Raw genomic sequence first — 24,285 nt, forward strand, 5'->3', positions numbered from 1 at the left:
ACCAATTAAATTTGATATTTTTGACGCGTATCGTTTTCCACAAAACTACAGGATTCGTTGCTTGCTTTAAGTATAAAAATGTATTATAAAATATATACAATATTACACATCCCTCAGAAAAACACATCGCGCACGTTCGATATCGTAAATCCCATACAACCGTACACATTGTTTGTTCGCATATTAGTATTATTATCCGAATGTTGTTATACATAATATATATATATATATATACAAATATACGCGTTTTAAAGGTACAGATAAGTACAAAATTAATCGACAGACGACTGTGCGTATACGCGAAATACGAAAACAATAATATTATCCCCGTGATTTATGCGCAATCGTTCACGAGCGGTGACGTCATTGCCATCCGCTTTCTAAACGTCGAGCGCGTCGTATGTTATTCAAATAAATAAAATCATAATATCTATAGTATATATATTATATCGAACAATACGATATTGTCGTCTCGGCAGCATTTTTACGTCGCCCACTTGTATTATAACGTAATAATAATATAAGGACGAGGACTATTAAATGGTAATTTTTGTTTTCTTCACATGAACCTTTATCTTATCTAAACGTCGTCGTATGTTAAACATTTCCCCTATACATATTATATTATATTATATGCGCACACATACACGCGACAACGGTTTATTATGAGACCGCTGTATATTAATATTTAATACATAATATTGTTAATATTATTATTATATTATGCTGAATAGACATAATATAGGCTGCAATATAATAAAAATTATATGTATAGCGACAGATAACGATCGAGATGGTCCGGCGGAAAATAACTATCAAATTAAAATATATATATTATATATGCCCAGAGATCTGTACCGAATGAGAGAAAGACCTATAATAACATTATACAGTATCGTCTGTGTGCGTGCACAGTGGGCGATAATCTCTGAGCAGCGCGTCATATACGCCCACACGACGTTTAAATTTTTTTCCAGCAATATTACTTACGTTTATCGAGAAACAATACCGTTCTCGATAGATACGGAAAAAGTGGTTTGCTGCTTGTCCTTTGGCTATATAATGTGCGTGTGTTAATAATAATTATAAAAATACATCTATATTACATATACTGCAGTGCATGTAATATAGTGTCGTTTTATGTACTTCAATATAACAGATAATATATAGTTTTATATTTTAATGAACGAAAATCGATCTGATTAATATATAATATTACGCTGTATACTTATGTCTTATTATATATCACAACGCTTCGATTCAAAAGCGTCGCTAGGAGTGTATACAAATAAGGAATAACTACAATACTCAATTGTACAAACCCGTGACAATCGCTGTCGAGGGAAGCTGTGTCGCTTTTACTACATTATTACTATATAATATATTGTATTTACTAACCGGTATATAGGGAGAGGGGTGACTAACATCTATATTCACTCTTCGCGCAATAATCAGTACAAATATTTAATCTTTTAAGGTAACAGCTTTAGTAGCCTGCAGTAGAAGTTTGTTGTCAAATTTACCCTTATCTATCAATTATATAATATGCTATTATACTGTACTGTTGCTCGCGGCGTCATCACCCAAATCGTTTTTCTTTCATTAGAAGAACTGTTACTGTCTATACTTTATGCATAAAATCCCCATGTAATGTTGAAAGGACTTATTTGAATAAACCTAAGATCTGTATAATATATATTATACACGACTATGAAATAACTAAAACAAATGCGGTTGTTTATTATCGTGAAAATAATAGCATACCAGATAACAGTAACCTCCACCCCTATCCGACGCCAAATTCGTTCGGCGCCGGCGCCAGTACGTCGATTATAGAACGCATTGCAGCTTGATAATAACTGTCTCGTGCGTATAGCAAAAGCAAATAATATATTATCGTGTAATTTACACACACGCGCACGCACACATATAGGCGTATATAGAGCAAAAGTTAAGCTTACAATGCGTGTATATTGTGTGTGTGGTGCGTGCGTAGATTGCCGGGGGGCGGTGTATAGGCGTAAGATATTCGTGTCGATGATGGGCATCGGAGCGTTGCGTGCCGAAACGAGTTTTGCTGTTACGGATATTAATTCGCTAACGAGCCGAACATTCCATCTGTACCGCTAATTATCGTAAAGTATTTCAGTGTCGGGGTTTATTGTTATTGTGAATTACCTCCCACGTGTTCGTCGAGCGATTTAGGTTATAATAATACTTTACGCACACAACTTAAATACCCGCGCTGCACCGATCAGGTTCGTCCATCCCCTTTCTCATAGTTCCTACTTTACACGCCTACTATACTAAAATTATAATATATATATATATAGATATGCACATATTGTTTGTTGTACTATATACATAATACACGTCGTTGGCGGTATGCGCGTGTATGCGGTCGAGATTCGTGAGTCAATCCACCTCCGCCACATAATTTCGATATTCCGAAAATTCGTTCGTTGTCGACCTTTGCCCGAAGTAAACTGGGTAAACACGACTTTTCGTTGTTATTTTCTAATGAAGTGTTGCTTAGAATATAATATTATATTATACACTGTAGTCTGTACACATCATACCCACATAAAATTAATAATTACTGAAATAACGATGAAATCGGTGGCATGGCGAATATTTAAAAAGCATGAACGGCGAAAAGCATGTTTACCGTCATCGTGCTCGCCCTAACCTGCTATTAAACCGCGCGTGCATGTACCAAATTAGTATTATACCTACTACGCTTTTAACCCAAACGCTTACCATCCACCTCAGACCACTGACATCGTCACACCTTGTTTATCTGGGTTAATTAAAATAATATAATATAATGTAAACAACTCAAGAATTTTGTAAAAATAACTTTATAAGCTATATAAGTCTATAACGTGAGTGGTGTAGGGTTAATTGGGTCCTATTGCCATAGTAACATACGTTATATGTATGTGTGTAGTTTTATGCACAGTCAAAATTACAGTTTTACATTTCTACCGTCTCCAAAATCGATATCCGGATCCACCACTACGATGGGTTTGCTACACAGCACACACCTTTTCTCGGACCAGTAGATTTATATCTATATATATATACACATTATTATTAACTACGGAACAATGGTTGTGAGGATACGTGATGTGATTTGTGAATTTCAAATGGAGAAAAAAACGGATTTATAGTTCAGTGAGTGTGGGAAACGTATATATATACGCGTAATTGCTCGTATCGGTGGCGGGTTGGTAGGTACACTCGCGGCGTTAAACGTATTTCATAGACGGCGATGACGACGACCTCGGGCACAGTTTTTGCGTGTGTTTGCTCTGTCGGACGAAGGGGGATACAAATTGCCAATATTCCGATTCGACAACGAGAGATACTAAAAAGAAAAGTCGACTGCACCGCGCAAATCGCGCGACCAACGGGAAAAATTGAATAGTTAAAAATAAAAATTGCATAAAAACGCATTTGACGTGAATAATATTCGCCGTCGACGATAAAAAGTAAACGTGTAATTTAGTGTATCTCATCTCGCACTCGCACCCCAGCCGGCAGATGCTTGAAAAAGTATCGGTATAGTAGATGCATATTAAAATATCGTATATGAACGCTACATGATGTGTAATTGTTTTCTAACCAAATTTGTAGTAAAATTTTACGAGTTACGGAGAATTTAAATAAGTTCATTTTTAAACTTAAAAATGGGGGTTAACTTGCTTTTAATGAGTCATTCTGTATATTACAAGATAATTTATATACGTCATATTATATGTACATGTGTGTAAAGCGTGTGATTTGGGACGAGGGCAATCTGTATAGTCGACTCCCGCGCCACATCATTAGGGTGGTACTGGTTAGTAAGTAGGCAGGTATATAATATAGATATAATGTATAATGTATATAATAAATAGGTAGGCCGGTCGCCGATGTACTTAATTGCCGATGAGAGATAACTGCGTTACTGCAGCAGTCCGTTTATATAGCTGCAATCTAAAACTACTTTTCTCTCTCAGCTCGCTGCAACTCTCTCGATCCGTTTATATCATCTGCTATACTATGTAAGTACCATACGAACCTAATAGGCAATATAACTGTCCGACGTTATGTGATCCGTTTCGTATATTACAACGTCACAGCGGTTTGATGTGTATATAATACCAATCCAAAATAAATATCGATTAATATTATTATTATTATAAACGCAATCGCTATACGCATTACGCATACTATATTATTTTCACGTATTGGTACATTTATCATTGGTGCGTAACAGTTTGTTCGTTTGCCATTTAAGATCACCCTAATAACAACCTAACTTTTATTGAAAATACGTCGAAATTTTCCTGTACCTATATACCGCGTTTGTGGTCATATAATTATAAATACCGTTACAATACAGATGCTGAGTGCGTTTATCTCATGATGGGCATTTAATTCATTATTTATAATATAATATATTAAATGCGTGTGTGTTTATTCTCGTCGTCGTCGCTTAATAGCATTTGAATAATCATGCAAGTAGTAATACACAATTTATATTTTATATACAGATGATATGTCTTAAAACATACATTACATAATACAGTTGTGTTTAGTAATAAAATAAGCTATAAACTTTAATTCATTTTTTACATTATTACTTTTCTCTGCTGTAATATTATTATGCGATCGGATGACTATTAACACAAAAGCAGGTATTTACGCCATGTATTATTATTATTATTATATATATATATATATATATATAGTTTGTCACCGCATTCGGATTCACGAAATGTATTTTAATTAATAAACTTAATTTGCCCTGCCGTTCACGAAACTGATCCGTACGTAGAATTTAATTACAGTTCTCACACAACCTACATACCTATGTAGATACGCTTAGTGTACACAGACTATCAGAATTTCAGAAATTATCTTTCTTGTTGTATATTTGAATACTTTATCGAATTAACTTAAGACTCAGGCTGCGTAAAAATGCATAAAACCAGAATCAGAAATGTTATCGCGCGAATCTGGAGTGAACAATAATAATTTCAAACGGAAGAATGGTAGATTTTCTACACGGGAACAAACTGTTGTTAAAAAGGGCTACGGAAATTTTTGGAGTAGAAATTCTCGAAATGAAATTCGGAAAGTGGCGGAAAAAATATGCAAGAACTTCTTGGGTTTAACGTGAAACGGCCGTACGGAAAACGCTATATTTCATCACTTGAATTACTCGTTTGTTGACGTCACGTTCACGTTTAAATGTAACTTCCTTTTATGTTCTTTGTAAAATTGTTCAGATGTCACTCCAAGAGTCTGACGTATTAAAGGGGTTGCCTTTCGTTTTGTTTCCCATTGTTCTGTGTGCGCGTATAAAACTACCGAGGGGAAGTGAAACCAACAAAAAAAGTATATCTAATATGCTAAGAGGTCGTTCTATACGGTAGTTCATATTGTACATTATGTTGTATATTGTATGTGTGTGGCTATGTGTATATATAGTGCATAGAGAAGTGTAGCAGTTGGTCAATAATTCACTATTTCACTTGTCCGTAAAGGTTTAATGTTGACTGTTTTAAACTTTAACGAAACTCAAAACACACCTAATTACTGCAGTTCGCTGTGAGTAGTGCAGATAATATTATTACGTCATGGTATAATTATTATTCACCCCTCGAGTGTTTTGAGCACTGCGATTGAAGAGAGAAAACGCTCCATTCGATTTAACCGTTGTTGGTGTAATATATAAATGAAAAAATATCGGTGCTTCGTGCTTCGATGAGGTATTAAGATAATGATAACGACGTTGATGATAATAATAATTCATCATATATTATAAGCTGGATATTATGTGTTCCACGGTAAACGTTATAATACTTATATTGTGGCTTTTAAAAATAAATTATTAACACTAAAATAAACTAAATCGTTTTTTTGGCAGCTTGCTCGTGCAGAATAAAACGACCATTAGTCACAAGAATAAAGTTTATTAATAAATGTGTTGTTTTGAAATAAGTCGGACCAAGCGTAACTTTTTTATGGTTGTAATTAAAGTGTTAAAATATTTTTATAGAGAGTATTTATGAAATTAAAACTTCGATTTAAGCTGTAGTTTGGTACTCGATAGGTGTGTATACAGTATTATAATGACTATAATGTATAATTGTATAGATTGTGTATCGTGCATGTATATATATAGTAGTACTTTTATTATTCCTCATCGTGTATTCGTGTATATTTATTTTGCGAGAAAAGTAAACGATATATACCTATTTTAATATTGTTTGGAATTATATAGAGAGTTTTAAAAAAAAGTTTTCCTGTTTAACATTATCATACTTAATAATAACAATACAGTGTTTTCTTGTTTTGACGATGATTCGTGCGTATTTTAAATTTTTTATAAAATGTTTATTTCAATAATTCAGTTATCTGTTATTAATTTTGAAAAAAAATCAGTTACGTTATTGTTTAAATAATACTATTTATATAGTTACTATTATGTTTTGCCTTTTAGGGCATTACACGAGAGTCACAAATTATTTAAAATTATGTATTCGGCTTCAGTTATTGCTATTGTGTATTATGTTATTTTTATTTCGTTTTACAAACCAACACCTCTGCATCCACATATCACACATAGATCTAATAAAATCCATACACAAAATGTATAAGCAAACTGCAGGAAAGTTATAATATATTATAATAGTATATCGTAATATCGTACCTACGCTTTATTCATATAAAACAATGGTATTCTAATTGGATAGGTATCATAATGCAATGTTGACAAAGTTTATGTACGTACCTATATACAGTGAATAGTGATCACCAAGTATATCTAACCCCTAATTTCTCTTTTTATAAAATGTATTGCGGGGATTTTAAGTATACTTTAGGATCAATTTTCTTGAATATTTAATGTAATTAGAAAAGTTATTCAGAAACGAATATTCTTGAAATAGGTATCGATTTAGATGCGTTAAAAATTTCAAAATAAATTCTAAAACTCAACAATTAACAATAAAAAAAGGATGTTTTTCATTTGAAAAAAAAAGTTTGTATTACCATTTGGCATTTACTGTAGATACTCTTTAAATGATAAATTTTAAGTTTTTTGGAAACTTTTAACTTTTAACTGGAAAAATCAAAATTATATAAATGCATTATTAAAGGAAAACAGGGGGTGGGTTGACCATGTTATCGATGGATAGTGAATCATTCTATGTATATATAATATATATATTATGTATACTGTCCATATGTATATAACGACCGATCGTTTCATATCATTATATCAGTTATACTTATAATATTTGTACATGGTATAAGGTCGTTTCCTCGTGGCCCCGTCGGCTCGGAGAGCTTAAACATTAAATCGTATTCGTTTATTGCGAAACAGATTTTTAAATAAGGCTTAATAGATGCAGTTAAACATAACATATTATATTGTACATGCTTCAACCCTGTAAAATAACTATATCACCCGCGTTTATGCGGGAAAACAGATCTTGTCCATATAATTAATGGGATTGGATACGGAGCGTATTTATATCGCTATAAACATATTATTATAAATGGGATATAACGTTGTATTCAAAGCTCATTTTATTCTCGTCTGTATTATCCCGATTTTTAAATCGTTCTTTTGCGCGAACAAAAATCTTACATATACACTGACATTTTGAACGTGTATACATATACGACGTTAAACCTGTTGAATGTACCATTTAAAATATTTTCATTTTGTCGTACGCAGTGCAAGTAATTTATTCGGTGTCAGAAAATTAAAATATTCAAATAAAAGGGGTCTACTGACTGCTATAATAATAACCTATAATTACCCCTACCTGTATATAAACAGGTCGTCACGCTTAATGCTTATAAGTTATAGTAGTTTAGACTAATACAATATTCGACTTTATTATTTATGTTATATTTGTATACGGTTTCGATTTTCTAAGCTTTACAAGTATAATGTAAGTTTTCATCGTAAATATTTCTGACCGTTTGATTTTGTAGTGTTTAAATATTTGATGCTCGGGAAATTATAACCTAACCTCACGGGTGCGTAGGATTCATGTTTGTACGACGTTCGCAATACCATATTATGTGTTTACATATCGTCTATCTATCGGCCGTACGAGAGTGCCTATTTAGTACCTCTGTCTATATGTAGAAACGCGAATTGTGGCACGACAATTATATTATAATATTATAATCTATAAAGACTTATGAAAATTGCCGTATAAGTCCTTTATAAAACAGATGCAGTCTCACGAGATCCCGCAACGGAGGTTTAGGTATATATTTATTTATTATATAAATATATTATACTGCAGTTATCACCTATATCAGATGTGTACCAATGATAGAAAATTAAAGAGCAGACGTCGAGTGTACGTATGTTTATTATCGTGTATGGGAAGTCCGCCTATGTGTTATTATATCGTAGTTAAAGTATAGTACATGATATGAGTGTGCGTTCGAATGGGAAATCGAATAATCAAACGGGTAAAACACACCGCTTTCGTCTACTGAAGTGTTCGTATTTATTATAATATTATAATAAACTTGTTCGTTTTTGTTATGTGCACGGAAAACAAATAAAACGTTTTTCACGGCCCGTGAGTTTTATTATTGTTAATAAAACGGCGACGGCTATATGATACGGTGGTGTCGGTATATAGTATTACTCGTATTATATAATAATAATAATAAAAAAAAAAAAAATCAATAAAGAGAGCGCTCATTGCGCACGTGTGTTGTTATACACACATTCTCGTACAATAATATTATTGTTATTGTTTTTGACGTTTTCCGAAAAACCGCGACGAAAATTATCGCACGATATTATTGTACAGCGAGATTGCCTGAGTTAATAATAAAACTGTTCGTTAAACCGTTAGGTGTTATTCTGTCGTTTTAATTATTAGATCAAATTATTATTAATTAATCAACGGTACGCTGAGTCCTCGAAGAGACCTGCTGCACCGCCGCCCGGAGAGTGTATATATACTCACTCTTTTATACTCGCTTACCTATAGATAATGATATAATATAATAATTGTCGGTACTAAATATAATATTTAATATCAAATCGTATTAAAATAATAATTATAATGATAATAATATAAAAGTTTTCGGGAAGCGACCGACGACCGCGCTGCGCCGCCGCCCACTTCACTGCCACCATCATCAACCCCCCCCGCGAACAGTTTCTGGTGGTGCTCCGCGTGCAGCCGGGGCGCCGTGACAAAGCCGCTCCTCTCTCGCCACCCCCACCACCACCGCCACCACCACCACTATACACATCCGCCCTCCCCGTCGTTCGCCGCCGAAAGTGTAGCGCGCGCGTGGCACAAAAGGTATATATATAATAGAGTTAAAACGAGCGTTTTATTCGGTACAAACGGTTTTCTAACAAGAGTCGTAGTAATATCGTTTGTGTGTGTGTGTGTGTGTATATATATACACGCGTATACCTTCCCCTATCCACCCACGCGGGGGTGAGTGCGGACGATTTAGGCGGCGGCGAGAATGGCATACGGTACCTCGGCGGGGGCGGCGCGCGGCGGAGGGAGATCAATAAAACGAACTGTACGCCGCCGCCAAGAGAGTATATAACACAACGAATGGGGTGGCGGAGCAAAGTGTTTCGGGGGTTGCGGCGAGGAGGACCGCTACGACGGCGGCGGTGACGCCTATTATAACTACATAAAACACGCTAATGGCTCAATACGCGCGCCACACACACACACACACACACACATACACTCATAAACATTTTTCGTATATATACGAATTAACGACCCTAACCCGCCGCCGTCGCCGTTTCTTTTCCACTTCCTCTTTTGCGCGTAGCGCCCTCCGACGACGACGACGACGAAGGATCTCCCCGAAAATGTATAATAATATATAACAGTGTACAGTTTAAGTACGATTGGTAGTGGCGGTGGTGTGCTTAGTACATATATATATATATATTTATGAGGCGGGGGCGAGGCGACTCTCCGCGCGCGTGAGGTCATTAATTCGGCCCCGGCGACGTCGGCGGGATTGACACGATTATAACCACCGCCCGCCCCACGGGCCCCGGACCGTTGAACCTATACAAGGGTACTATCATCGGCGGGCAGCTCTATATATAGAGTATTTATTCCGTGTCGGTAGTCGTATTTTTTAGTTTTCGTATTTTTTTTTTTTTTACTTTATTTTACCGAGGAGGTAATCAATCGCGTCGGTCCATCCTCTTCTGCTCCTCCAGTTGCTCCGTCGCCCCACGCGGTCCGGAACGATTAAAGCACGCCGAAAAAAATAATAATATATAGGTATATACATTATACATATATATATATATACACATACATATTCTTTGCGCCTACACAGGAATTGCCATTATGGTAATTGGATTTTGTTTTTTTTTATCCTCCATGAAATCGTGTTTTACCTTTTTACAAAAACAACAATAAAATAAAATAAATATAACGGCAAATCGCGTGCAGCAGTTGTGTGTACTTGCATATACGGCAGTGATCTGTGTAATATATATGCACACGATACACCTCTAATGATTGTTGTCGAACTATACGAGTGTCCCGTAAATTATGTACGTGTGCCTATAATACAACACTAATATATTGTTTGATCGCGTTCGTTGGGTTTATGCAAAGATTTATAAACTAACCCGCTATACTTACTGTAATGGTATGCTACTTATTGCAGAAATACCAGTATTATATAGGCGTAGCACAACGAATGTGGTCATTGCGAAATTATTGTATTCGTCGATCGGTCGTGGAATAAAATTTAAACTATTTGATTACGTTTTAATGTTAAATAAGTGTGTCATTTACTCTATATAATGATTTTAAATGTGAATCCAACACACGAACTGTTGAAATAATCAAATCGTGTTAACCAAACCGCTCAAAACTTTCGATTTCTGCGAACGATCAGACATTAATCTCGACTAATTCTCGAGTGGGTTGGTTTTATTACGAACATATTTTTCTATTATATTTAAGTGTATCACCTTATAATAATTGAAAATGAACTGCATACCAGTTATTTATACTTTAAGTTTCCGCCAAGTTTTCGGCACGCAATATCTCATTAACTAGTGTTTATGTTGTTTTAATTTATTATAGTGATATAAGTGCATAATATTTTTTGACAACTATAATGTACGTATATAATAGGTACATACGTATATTATGTGTTATTTATATTATATTTTTATGTTTTTAGAACTATAACCGTTGACTAAGGTTTTATTTATGTGTACACGGTACACGTCTCCTCATAAAGTAATTAACATTTCGAAAAAAAGTGAAATGAAATGTTTATTGTAATATATTATCAGGGACATATTTTTTATCGGAACAAAAACATTTTTACCGCTCTAATTGATTCGTTGGCCGGCGCGGACTCATCTGGCTTTGTGCCCGATTTTCAATTATCATTATTATTGTTGTTGAAAATAATATTTATTTTTCTTATAAATATAACCACGGCTCAGTTGTGTATACATTTCGCCTGCAAGACTCAAAACGTATCATTCTATATAAAAGAGTTTTTCAAAAATTAAAATTCCGCAGTTGTCACATCTCGATTGCAAGTTATGTTACTATATTCGTAGACGCGTTTTATTTTTACGCGCATATTCACGACACGCGACGTATTCTATTGAGTTATTAATAGTTATTAAACGACAAGATATTGCTATCAATTCGTGAAATTCCAAACGAAACGCTCTGGCATATGGTGAAACTTCTGTAGATTATTATTAAAAAAAATAATTCGAGGTGGCGTGTAACTGTGTAAGTTCCGATTTGTGCGCAAGCTCGGTTCATTACACTAATGGTAAAATGTCGAAACGTGAGCACATTAGTAGACCGCGTACAATCGTCATGTACCTGATAGGAGCGATCGTCAAGGGTGGCACCGTGCGGTGTAGTGGTTCGTCTACAGCGGTTTCCCTTTCGTGCGTTTTATCGAATTAATAATTATTAGTCTGCTTCTGGCGGAAAGTATACAAAAAAAAATCGTACATAACTTCACCGAAGCGATCGTTGAATGGTTAATCGAGTTATATTATAATAATGATGATAATTTGTAATAATATTATATTGTTGATAGGGTTATTAGGTAAAACATTTATAACTGTAGTTGTATTATAAATTTATAAATTTATAATACTTGCGTATAATAGAAAAACGTAATCAGGGTGGATACGACACGATCGCGCGATTTCCCGAATAGAAATATGAAAATCGATATCGTTATTTATACACGTGTAGCTATGATAGGTATATGGTAGGATATGATTTCATGTTGTACGAATATCAATCTACGTGACAGAAATATCAGCGCGGGACCTTTAAAATATAATATATTATTATGTAGGTAGGTATTTTATATATTGTTATGTCGTTAACTATATCAACTATATCCTAATGGAGTATTTTTTCAATGTTTTTCTATTACCCATACACTATTGCTTTATTCGTGATATTTATTATATTAGGTTTATTGTAAAACTCGTATATTATTATAATAAATAAATATTGATATCTTTAGTGTTGGTTCATAGAATAATAAATTTGTGTGTAATTTGATTTTATATTACTATCTATATTATATGCAAAAACATTCTCGAATAAAAAAATGTACATATTTATTTTTTTTATAAATAATTACAAAGAATATATGAGCAATTATAAAACTAATTTATTTCTTTTTCAGAATTTATAATTTAAAATAACTAGAGTATAACAAGTCTAAAGTTTAAACACTTATAAATAAATTATATTGACATGGCTATTGATTACCTACCTATTTTATTTTAAATAGTTAGAGGTGATAAAGTTAACACATATACTAAGTTAAAATTATATTTGTTTACCTATATCCAGCTTGTTTCGTATAATTATTCTATATACTACATAGTTGTAAAAATAATGAGAAACTACACGACTAAACAGTATGTTAGCGGGATGTAGTATTTAAAACTACCGTCTAGATTTAGAAATTCTAAATTTTAAAATATCCAACAAATTTACCGAGTGCTCATTGCCAACAGATATTGATACACTGATACTGATACGGTGTGGGGGGGGGGGGGGTTACCCCATCAATGTGGCTAGTTAAATAATATTAACTCTATAGAATGGCAATCTCAGATTCGTACATACAGAATTATATTTTTCTGAAATCAAGTTTCAAGAATTTCAATTACCTATAGAAAAAGGTGGTTGGTGGCTTCGAACGTGAGGTGCATCCCATATAATATATTATTTCTGTATTTTGATATTCAACTGAATTCTGGGTCGCAGCAAAAGAGTATAAAATGTATAATATATTATAAACATTATTATCGCGATATATTAAATAGCATATGAACCCGAGTTGTGGTACTTAAATGCGATACGTAATTTATTTTTCATTTCGATCTGAAGCACTACCGTGGTATCAATAAAATCACATAAATATTGGCAATATTGCAGTTTAACATCATCGGAAGAGTGAATTACAAATGTGCACGTACATACATTGTGTAGTCAATATCGTGTTTAAGGGATTGAGCGGGGGATTGAACGGGAGATGAACCCCCAGTGATTTCTTAAATTTTTTTTAGTAAGTTCAATTTATTGTTTAACAGTTATTGTAATAACGTGGTTAACCACGCAGTATAACAAGAGTGCAATGTTTCTCTGTATTCTGTAGTAGGTTATACTAATATATTATATTAAATTACTGAGGATTTTGGTTTGGTTATTAGCTGCAAAACTGTGGTATACGTGAAAAGACGATTATTATAATGATATAATATCATATGTACCTACCTATATCTATATACGCTCGCGGTGCTACAGTGCACGGCGTGTAAAGCAATCCACTTTGCTTTTAAATATTTTATTGACGAGACCCTATTAAACACTCACTGCCGCGGTTAGCAGCTCGTAACGCATTCAAAACGATATTGTGAGTTTTGACGGTTATTTTGATTAATATTTTGTTTTCATTTATAATAATATAAACGTGTCGTGGTCGAAAAAACGGTATTCGTAATTTCGTCGTGTTATGTAGGTAGTAGATACCTACTATATTTGTTCAACATTGTGTGTGTGCGACGGGTTGGTAACGTTTTATTAGTATATCTACGTCATTTTTCAAACGCGTTGAACAATGTACAAGTGAATTAAAAGAGATTGTTAATAATGCTAATATTGTGTACAATATTATAATTTATAATAATATAATAGGACCCGGTGTAGCGTAGTATACGATATTATACGATCAGGTGATAATTAAATAGTTACCGATATAGCCATATTAGTATGTAATATAAGTGAGTTATGACGGCAATTTATTATAATATGATTTATTAATATACCTATTATTCAAGTGTTATCGATAAATACTTTGAACTATCAAAACGAAAAAAATTAATAACTAACCCATTCAAATAATGTCTCACCGTTTATTATGTAATAATTATAATGTATAAATTAATTTATAAAATATGTAATTATGTTATTTGTATTTTATACTGCCGTTAATTATTAGGCATGTATTATTAATAAAAGATTATCTTTGTTTTATAGACATAAATTAAATACAATTAACGGCGTCAGTGAATGCTATTAAAAATTCTAATTTCATTATTTTAATTCACTTGTCTTATTTTCATTATTGATTTAAATTTAAATTCAAAACTAATTGATGCTCGTTTAAGCTTTCTATAAGTCGAAATTATAATATTATACTGTAACACAACACTAATTTAAACAATTTAAGTAGAAAACAGATTTTCTTTACAATAAATTGTTTATCGTAATTTATACATTTTACATTTCATTTCCAAAATTTGAATTGTAACTAATACAATAGGTATAGAGAATTAAGAATTACTAAAGCACTTAAATCGCTATTAAAGCTACTTTATTATAAATATTTTTTAAATTTTAATTAAATAAAATGTAAAATTATAATTCACTTATCAATTGTTGTTTTAATTCGTGTACCTATTTATACATTAACTACAGTCTATACGGTCGATAGTTTATTATAACATAATAAGTAATAACATTTAAAACAAACGTAGTTTGGTCTGTCTTAAAAATAAGCCAAATTATACAATGAAATGTGTACCTGTTAAACGTTTTATACTATTAATTTTTTTTTATTATTATTTTAGGACTAATGTTCACATGGTAGGAAACATAATAGGTACTAAAAAAGAAATAGTCGCACAAAAAAAATTATGATCTTAGATAAATATAAATTAGCTTTGTAATTTTATACTGGGAAATGTTTTGAATTGCAAATAACACTTGTGGACGTCTTTGTGAGTTATGGGGTCTACATATAAATATATACATATATATATATGGGTATATTGTGTGCACGCGCATATGTGTGTGTGTTTATGTTTAGACAAGGCCCCTTATATGTATAAAATAATAGATGGTAAAAAAGTTTGCGGTGGTAATTTTTTTTTTTTTGCGAACCCATAACGGTCCAGTTGCTGCAGCAGTAAGGGTGTTTACAAATGGTCATGAAACGGAACAAGCTTTCGTGCAAAAATAAAGAAGAATTCGATCGAAAAGCTTAAAAAGAATAAAACGCTGAACCCATTTGTCTGACGAAACTAATTTTTATAGCTGCTTTTCGTTGTAGATTAAAAAGTATTAATATTGCACTTCCAAAACTATCATAATTTATCATAATTATATTATGTGTGTCTTTTTAGTTTTTTTTTTTTATGAAAACTAAATTTTTTGTATGACTTAATATGTGCAATGCGCGTACAGTCTATAGTTAAATAATTTATAGATTATAGGTATTTACATAATTTTATATTTATATTGTGATGATTTTATGTTATGTGCATTTTAAAATTATGTTACTGAATAAACAATTATTTTACCGACTATTAAAATAAATTTTTCTAGAAAGAACATGCTAAATAGATACTATTACTATTTATATAGTAAATATTCCTTAATAGTATTTAATGTGTAATGTAAACACTGATATGGATGGTGAATCGATTTATATTTTACAAACATCTGTTTTGTTATTATAGCTCCTTTCTTCTCCTTAAATGTATATTTGATATTTTTATGTACCTTTAAACTCATGGAATATATCTACGTTTTATTTTTATATTAATTATATTTACAAAAAGATTCCTTATTAATACTGTTGATTTTTTTTTCATAATATATAATATAATATTATCTTTAATATCTGTAATTATTATAGTTACGTTATATTATAAGTTTATAACTATGTTATTTTGATTATAGGTACACGATAATAAATTAATTATACGATGCCGTTTACTTATCGTTATATTTATTTACAATTCATTATCTATTATCACTGAAAAACGGAGCCAAGTACTGTTTTTTTATGCGATTTCAAAGTATAAATTGATTTAAGCCCCATTTGTCAGATCTTTATTATTTACTCAAAGGAAAATATAAAAGAAAACGACTTAAGAAATACAAGTGTTTTCTTCTTCAATTGCCATTTTACATTTAAATGGTTTCCTCTCGTGAAATCGATATAGGCGTGACAAAAACAGTACAAATGTTTGTTTTTGACAGAAAAGTATTCGGAGAAATTGCTTGTTGCTATTCTATCCAATACCCTTTGCGTTTTGTTATGTAGTAAAATCGAATTGAAAATAATGAAAAATTGAAAACTGTTATACAATCTTTCTTTAACTACACTCAATGAATTTTACTTTTTTGTATACGTTATTTTTTGTGGTTTTATAAAATAAAAGCAAAGGAGTGTTATAATTTTAATTGACTGGTACAATGCTGCCTGTTTTAAATCTTTTTTCCTATAATACGGGATGAATACACCGATTTTCTACATTCAAACGAGCTTCCAATCCAAGTTTATTGGTTGCATTTTCACAAGCGAACGGTATTAGAATTTTTTTTTTAAATTACTGAATACGCAATAATCACTAAATACATATGGGAGATAGTTTTGGACAACAATACCTACGAGTTACGACCTACCTATATCAAGGCGGGTTCGGGGATTTTCAATTTGGCGGTAGAACCACTATTTTTTTTTTTATATATATTAGCGATGTGTGGGACGTAATGGCGGTAACGTTAAATCAAAGATCGCAGATAAGAAAAATTAAATAAACTAAAATATGACATGTTTTCAGTTTAGAAGATATAATAATATTCAATATTAGTAATTATAATTGCTTGTTTTAATCGATTTATAATTAAATTTAAATGCCGAAGTAGTTTCCGAGATTTATTCGGACAGTTGTTTACGGAAATCCTCGTAGTCCATATTAAATCTAGTTTAAAATGTTGTTCGTCCGTGATCCATCGTATATAATATATATAATTAACTCGATAGGTAATATTAGGTTTCTCTCATCCCCTCCAAAATTATTGAATAAATCTTATATGACCTCACTCCCACGCTAGTAATACTTTATACACATACTCACATTTACCTTTACAATTGTTATGCCGGGGACTGGCTGATGTCACATCCGTGCATTATTCTCGTCGAAAGATATATAGTATTCTATATGTTATGTGGTTGGAAATAAGATAATTATAACATCTTCTGTTTCGCGTATACGCGATCGTTTGAAAATTTGTAAAAAATGTCAACTGTCGAAAGTGACGTAGACTTTAACGTAATGTATATATATATAATATATGTATATACGAATAGGTGTCAGCTTAGTATAATATGTAATATAGGTGTTTACTTGGATTTGAATAATGCGATACGGTGTTTTAGTCCATTTCGCGTACTTATGTATTATTATAATACACTCTGTTTTACATTATATTTGCCCTATACAGTGCACCTCTCTGACAGCACATAAGAGGCCATACACTTTGGATACTCGCGAAAACGTTTTTGGTATTACCTATATATATATATATTATGCGTATATTATTGTATTGTATTATAAGCACTCGATATCAAATAATGCGTGTCCCGTTTGGCACAATTCGGAGGGACGAAACAATCATATCTAAACCATATACACACACGCGGAGGTATAATCAAATATTTCGTTTATTATAATATACATTATATATAGATGTGTGTCACGTAAATAATATTATAATATTGGAAACCTCGGGAAACAAATATACTTCTGCAAAGTGCCGGCGGTACCGTCGAGTGTCGTTGAACAGGATAGGTATTTCGCAATAGCATCGTGTGCCGTGCCCCGTCGTGGTTACTTATTATAATCATTTTAGGGCTATTTATTTGTGTCAAATGCATGTTTTAAAATGAAATGATGTACGTGAATTAGATATTATACCAACTACTATACATATTATTATTAAATCAAATATAGTATATAATAATAAATACGTTTTACTCGTTCCAGGGGTGCTGAGTACAGGGGGGCCCGGGGGATGCGCCCCCCATGAGCTCAATAAGGTCGACCTCAACCCTCTAAAATTGAAATTGCTAATACTATAAGAATGTTATAACATACAAAACAACAAATAACTATATTTAAGTAATTGCTTAACGATTAGAAATGTTTAGTAATTATTTAGGTAAAACTGTACATGTGCTTATAAAATAGTTAGCCCCCCCCCATGACATTTTCAAAACCTGGTTCCTCTGCTCGTTACTGAATTTATTTTCATAAATATATTATGATAATAAATAACTAAGATCGTACCAATATATTCCTGTATAATAATGTCTTATTTCTTATGTAAAACTGTAAATATCATAAATTTTGGATGCGTTCGGTGCGGGAACTTCCCTCCGGGTATCGTGATTTATTTTTTTATTTAACGGTTCTTCGTCTTGTCAACAGGTGAAGATCTGGTTCCAGAACAGGCGGACAAAGTGGAAAAAACACGACACGGTGACGACGACGGAATCCTCCGACTCGGCGACTGCCGCCGCCGCCGCCGCGACATCAACAGGACTCGGTGGCGCAGGTGGACTGGCCAAGTGTTCGCCAAAGGCCGCAGCCGGCGCTAAGTTTCTCAGCGAAGGTGACGACCACTCGTCGCTGGAAGACTCGGAGAGCTGCTACAGCAGCGTGGACGCGGCCGAGTCCAAGGTGGTCACGGCCCGGACGCCCGAGTCGCTGCCGCCCACGTCGCCGACGACGGACGAGACCGCGGCCACGGCCACTACGACGACCGCCATGGCCAGGGCGCCCAGTTAGAGGGAAAACCCCAGTCGTTTTTTTCAAAATGTTATAAATAACAAAATAAAACGATCAAAATAAACGAACAGATCGCTATTGGACATAATAAAATTGTGTTTGTTTTTCGTTTTTTTTTTTTCTAGACGCGCGGCGATGCGTGCAATAATAATAATAATATTAATTATTATTATTCGTCTGTGTGTGTGATAAAAATTAATAATAAAAAAGCGACTCGGGAAAAATGAAAAAAAAAAAATGATTTAACATTAATACATTAATATTATTATTCGATGTTATATCGCTATACTATTATACATACATATTATATTATATTATATTTTTTTTTATTAGATTCCTAACATTTAGTAGTACGACACGTGCAAAATACGTATGTATATACCGTATAATTATGATGGTGTGTGATCAGCAACGATAATATATAATTGTACAGCCATTCGCTGATTTTTAACGGATAGGCGAACCCACTCTGCGTATTAATATGATTACCTATATATATTATAAAAATCATACGTATTAATATGTTACGACGACGTGTCGCCTGCAAAACGTTTCCGCTATTATGTACTTTCGCACCGTTCATTTTGTTATAATAATATTAATATTTTGTACTTCGAGTGTATAATACTGTTGTAAACTAAACGATTAGGAAGAAAATATGTGTGTTCATTATTTTCTGTATTATACGCGATTGTATTTACTATGATATTACATTATATTTAACATTAAAAATGTTAGACACGGGGCCGTGTTTGTGATTTTTACCTCCTCGTGTTTGAAACAAAATAATAATAGTAATAAATAATAATAATTCAACCTTTCTGTTCAAAAAATAAATAAATAAATAGTTTGTTGCACTCGGGAAAATTAAAATATATATTTACATAAGTATATAGTATATTAAAACGATAAATATTTTATTATTTCTGATTTATTATCAAAAAAAAAAAAAAAAATAAGTAATACTATTTTGTCGCGATAATAATAAATAATGAAAAAAAAAAAAATAATAAACGATAAGGTGAAATGAGCAAATATTATCTTGTAGGTATCATCCCTCAAACACGGCCCTCGTTTGTTGTGTTGAATTTTTCATTTCTCGTTTTGTAAATAACATAATTATTATAATATAATTTTATTGATGTTAGTCGACACACGCACAAGAGGTGGGGTCTGAATATTTCGATTAGTTGTCCCCGATAAAACGTCACATTTCTTCCATCACCCGTTTGTTCATAGGATTTTTAGTTTTTCTTCTTTATTCGACGACTCGTGAAGTACAAATGATTACAAATATCGTGATTTTGTTTTCTCCGTTCGAGTATTAAATGTACCTCTATATACCACTCTCTCTCTCTCTCTCTCTCTCTACGGCTATGCTCTCTTTATTAATATTTTATCGCTGTACGTTATCAATATTATTATTATTATTACTATTTGTATTGTTTTTTGTTTAGAGTGTACCTATCGTCTACGAATATCTTGTGTATTTGTTTTTATGTTATAATGTGTAAGAAAAAAAACGTCTTTATTTTGTAACGCCTTCCTTGACGGACGAACTGTATTGAATAGAGAAAAAAAAACCACGGTCTTTAGGACCTAAACAACGATCGATTATACATTAAAATATTTTTGAATATTAATTAAACAAAACTCTCGCGATACTTTTCCTGAATTATTACCTATATTATGATAATATTACGTGTCCATGATTATTAATTGTATATCCATGCACGCTGCACGCGCATCCGTGTGTTTATTATATATTGTGTATAGAATGTGTATTGTGTATAGTACTTCCATAATAATATGTACCGCCTTCAACGGATATTGTGTATAAAAATCGAACGTGTATAATATTTATGAAGATTTATTTTCAGTGTGTTACATGTTATTTTTTTTAAAAAAAAACCAACATAATAAATGTGAAAGGAGAATTATAATATTAATTGCATTTTCGGCGTTTTTAATGTCATTACAAAACATGATAGTATCGTCAGATAATGTCATTTTTTTTTTTATATAACTGTGTGCGTGAACATGCACGCGAAAAGAGTGTACGTTTTCAGTCACTTCAGCGACACCTGTTATTCAAACGATAATAATAATATGCCGCTTCAAACGTGCTACATAATGTGTGAGACACCGAGACGCCATCTAGTTTACGTTTCGTCGATGTATCCCGGTCGAGTAAATACCCACACTGGACGAGCAACAGTAATTGCTGGCTCGGATTTTATAGCACTAAAAATAAATTAAATATGCGCTATAATATGCCCTAAAAACATGAAAAATAGCAAAAATAAAAATGTATTCTATTCATAATTAAAAAGAACTTATAATTATAAAAATTATTAATTACTGTTCAATAGGCCAATACGCCGGACTATTTAAAAATAGTTAAAATAAATGACATTTTTATAATTTTACGCTACATAATAGATTTATGAAAATACAAAATAAAACGTTATATTATGCAAATTGGCAAAAAATAGCACCAAAACTTGAAAAATAGCACTAGAACCTATAATACTTCAAATATATAAAAAATAGCATTATAAAATTTCATATTTTGAGTCCCTAGTGCATAAAACAAATTTATAGCTCACTCTGCTATTTTTATCTGTTTCCTATAATAATTAACAAATGCTATAAAATTCGAGCCCAGGTAATAAGAAAAATATATTATTGTGTTTAACCGCAAACTGAGATAATTAAAAAGAAAAAACCTCATCGATTTTCATCACCTCATAGAATCTAATGAAAATGCCGCTCCTTTCAGTAATACTCCTTCCATCTAGCGGTAAAACGACGAGAGTAGTATATTATTATGTAAAAGTATCAACGCTTTAGTTCATAACATAATACGCGTATATATTAGAGGGCGTGTATTATATACAGTACATTTAATTTATATTAAAAATTCATATTTTATGAATGAATTATAAAGTATTATTTATGTCCTATGATGTTATGACTAAGTATACGAGTATTTATTTAATGGTATGGAGTAACAATTTATAAACAATCACTTATATACATTTTATTATAACTTATTTAGTACATTTTAATATTTTATGTACACAAAATAAATTTTAAGGAACTCATTAGTATACGAATAATAATTTATCTTAGTTTATGTGTTAAACTTAATAATATACTGAACGAGTTTATAAATATAAAATGGTTACCATTCGATTTAATTCATATGCCATTGATATGGTTCATAATTAATTGCGGAAACAACCATATCCTCGACGATTGTTCGACGTATAATTAGTAAAAGTGGACTACTTTTATACGCAATCTGTCTCTTCTTTTTGGATGTATAAATATAAGAATAATATAAGTTTAATTAGAGATATTAGAATTGTAAGATTACGTTGCATTATTATTCATTTATAATAATTATATATACATATTATATATGAGTACTATGGTGTCCGGCGTCTGCTGACGTTATTATCTATTTGCCATATTGTAATATTTTCTATTATAGTGATTATAAGCTGTAGTCCTTGAATGGTAAATACTATAGCAATTATTTATAATTGTTTGTTTCTACATAATATAACATCGAACATGACATGCTAAAACGAGTTACGACTTACGGCCCGTAATTAACTACAATTTAATGCAACATTTTTCTTGTAAATTATAATAATAATAGAAATTTTTTGTAGATTTAGTAGGTCGGTGAAAAACCGTCTTTAGGGTTTGGTGAGAATACTTTCGAAACCTAATGTACATTTATATTTAAAAGTGCCATTTACTGCAGTTTTAATATTTTTCGCATATTAATTGATTAAAAATCTACGCACTTCAGAATAAAGTTAGTTCATCATTTGGGAGGAGCAAAAAAAAAAAAATTAAACGTAGTCTGAATTATTACACAAAAAATTCATAGCAGCTGGTAATATACCATATTATTATCTTTTCTCTATTAAATTACCAAGAAGTAAATTAAGGAAAAAACTACTCATTAAGGTTTTCTGAAAGTATAACTGTGTAACTATTAACTGCTCTCCTTGGTTTTGTCTTACCATAATATTTTCCTCGTTATTGTCATATCATTATGGTTGACTGTGATAAATACGTCTTATTACATTTCGTTACTTTATAGTTTTCAGTTATAAAATCATATAATTTTTAAAAACAACTAATGTTATTATTTTAATACGCTAGATCCAGGGTCTGAGGCCTGTACCGAAAATGGCCCCGAGTATGTATAAAAATGATTTTATGCAGTACCTAGTTACATATGTCTAACTATAACAGTTTACATTGTATAATCGCCGTGAAGAACGATAATAATATATTATGAAAATGTTGTCAAAGTATACCATTAGAAAAATAACCATATCCCTATGATAAACCGATGATTGGGATTTATAATTTACAAATATTACATTAATATAGTTATTTATAATTACGTCTATAATTTAAAATATTGATCAATTTTAATATGTATGTATTCGTTGAATTTATCAATACCAAACGATCAAGGCGATGTACTGTTACTGTTAAAATACCTACCTAAATACAATTTTAGTATGAAAAAACTATGAAAAGTAATATTAACCATACTTTGCAATAATCGTCCATGGTTAATTTGTATCCATATTATTGATTTCTTGAGAAATTGAGTATTAAGTATTAACATAAGATTATAATGTAAATAATAAATATCGCTGTGTGTGTGTATGATATTTCTCTCGTATACATTTTGTATTAGAATTGCATATACAAAGCGCCGTCTTATAATGTTATTTTAAATATTGTTTGAGTAAGAACTATTAATAAACAATAATTATAAATAACTTCTCCATACGAGAATAACACACGGATACCTAATGGCAAAGGAAGAAGCTCCCATATGTGACGTTTGCGGTGTCAGGCTGACTGTAAAACACATATTATCAGAATGTCTCAAATACGAACAGGATAGACAAAGGATCGGAATCGACACTAGACACCGCTCTTGGACCAGAAACAGAGGATAACATCAAGATGTTAGATTTCTTAAAATCAACTAATTTATTCAACTTCATCTAAAAATTTTCTACTAACTAATTTCTGTAACTACAGAAATA

General features: G+C 31.9%; 1 protein-coding gene across 1 annotated transcript in view; it reads left to right on the plus strand.

Moving 5' to 3' along the window:
• LOC132919789 (homeobox protein Hmx-like) overlaps nucleotides 1-21,146 on the plus strand; it is a 94,226-nt gene extending 73,080 nt beyond the window's left edge. Inside the window, exon 3 of the mRNA XM_060981636.1 lies at nucleotides 18,833-21,146. Within this exon, the coding sequence (XP_060837619.1) occupies nucleotides 18,833-19,192 (360 nt within the window). The 3' untranslated portion in view covers nucleotides 19,193-21,146. The remainder of the gene's footprint in view (nucleotides 1-18,832) is intronic.
• Nucleotides 21,147-24,285: the final 3,139 nt, after the last annotated feature.

Source organism: Rhopalosiphum padi, chromosome 2, assembly GCF_020882245.1.
Source record: "Rhopalosiphum padi isolate XX-2018 chromosome 2, ASM2088224v1, whole genome shotgun sequence".
Classification (NCBI taxonomy): domain Eukaryota; kingdom Metazoa; phylum Arthropoda; class Insecta; order Hemiptera; family Aphididae; genus Rhopalosiphum; species Rhopalosiphum padi.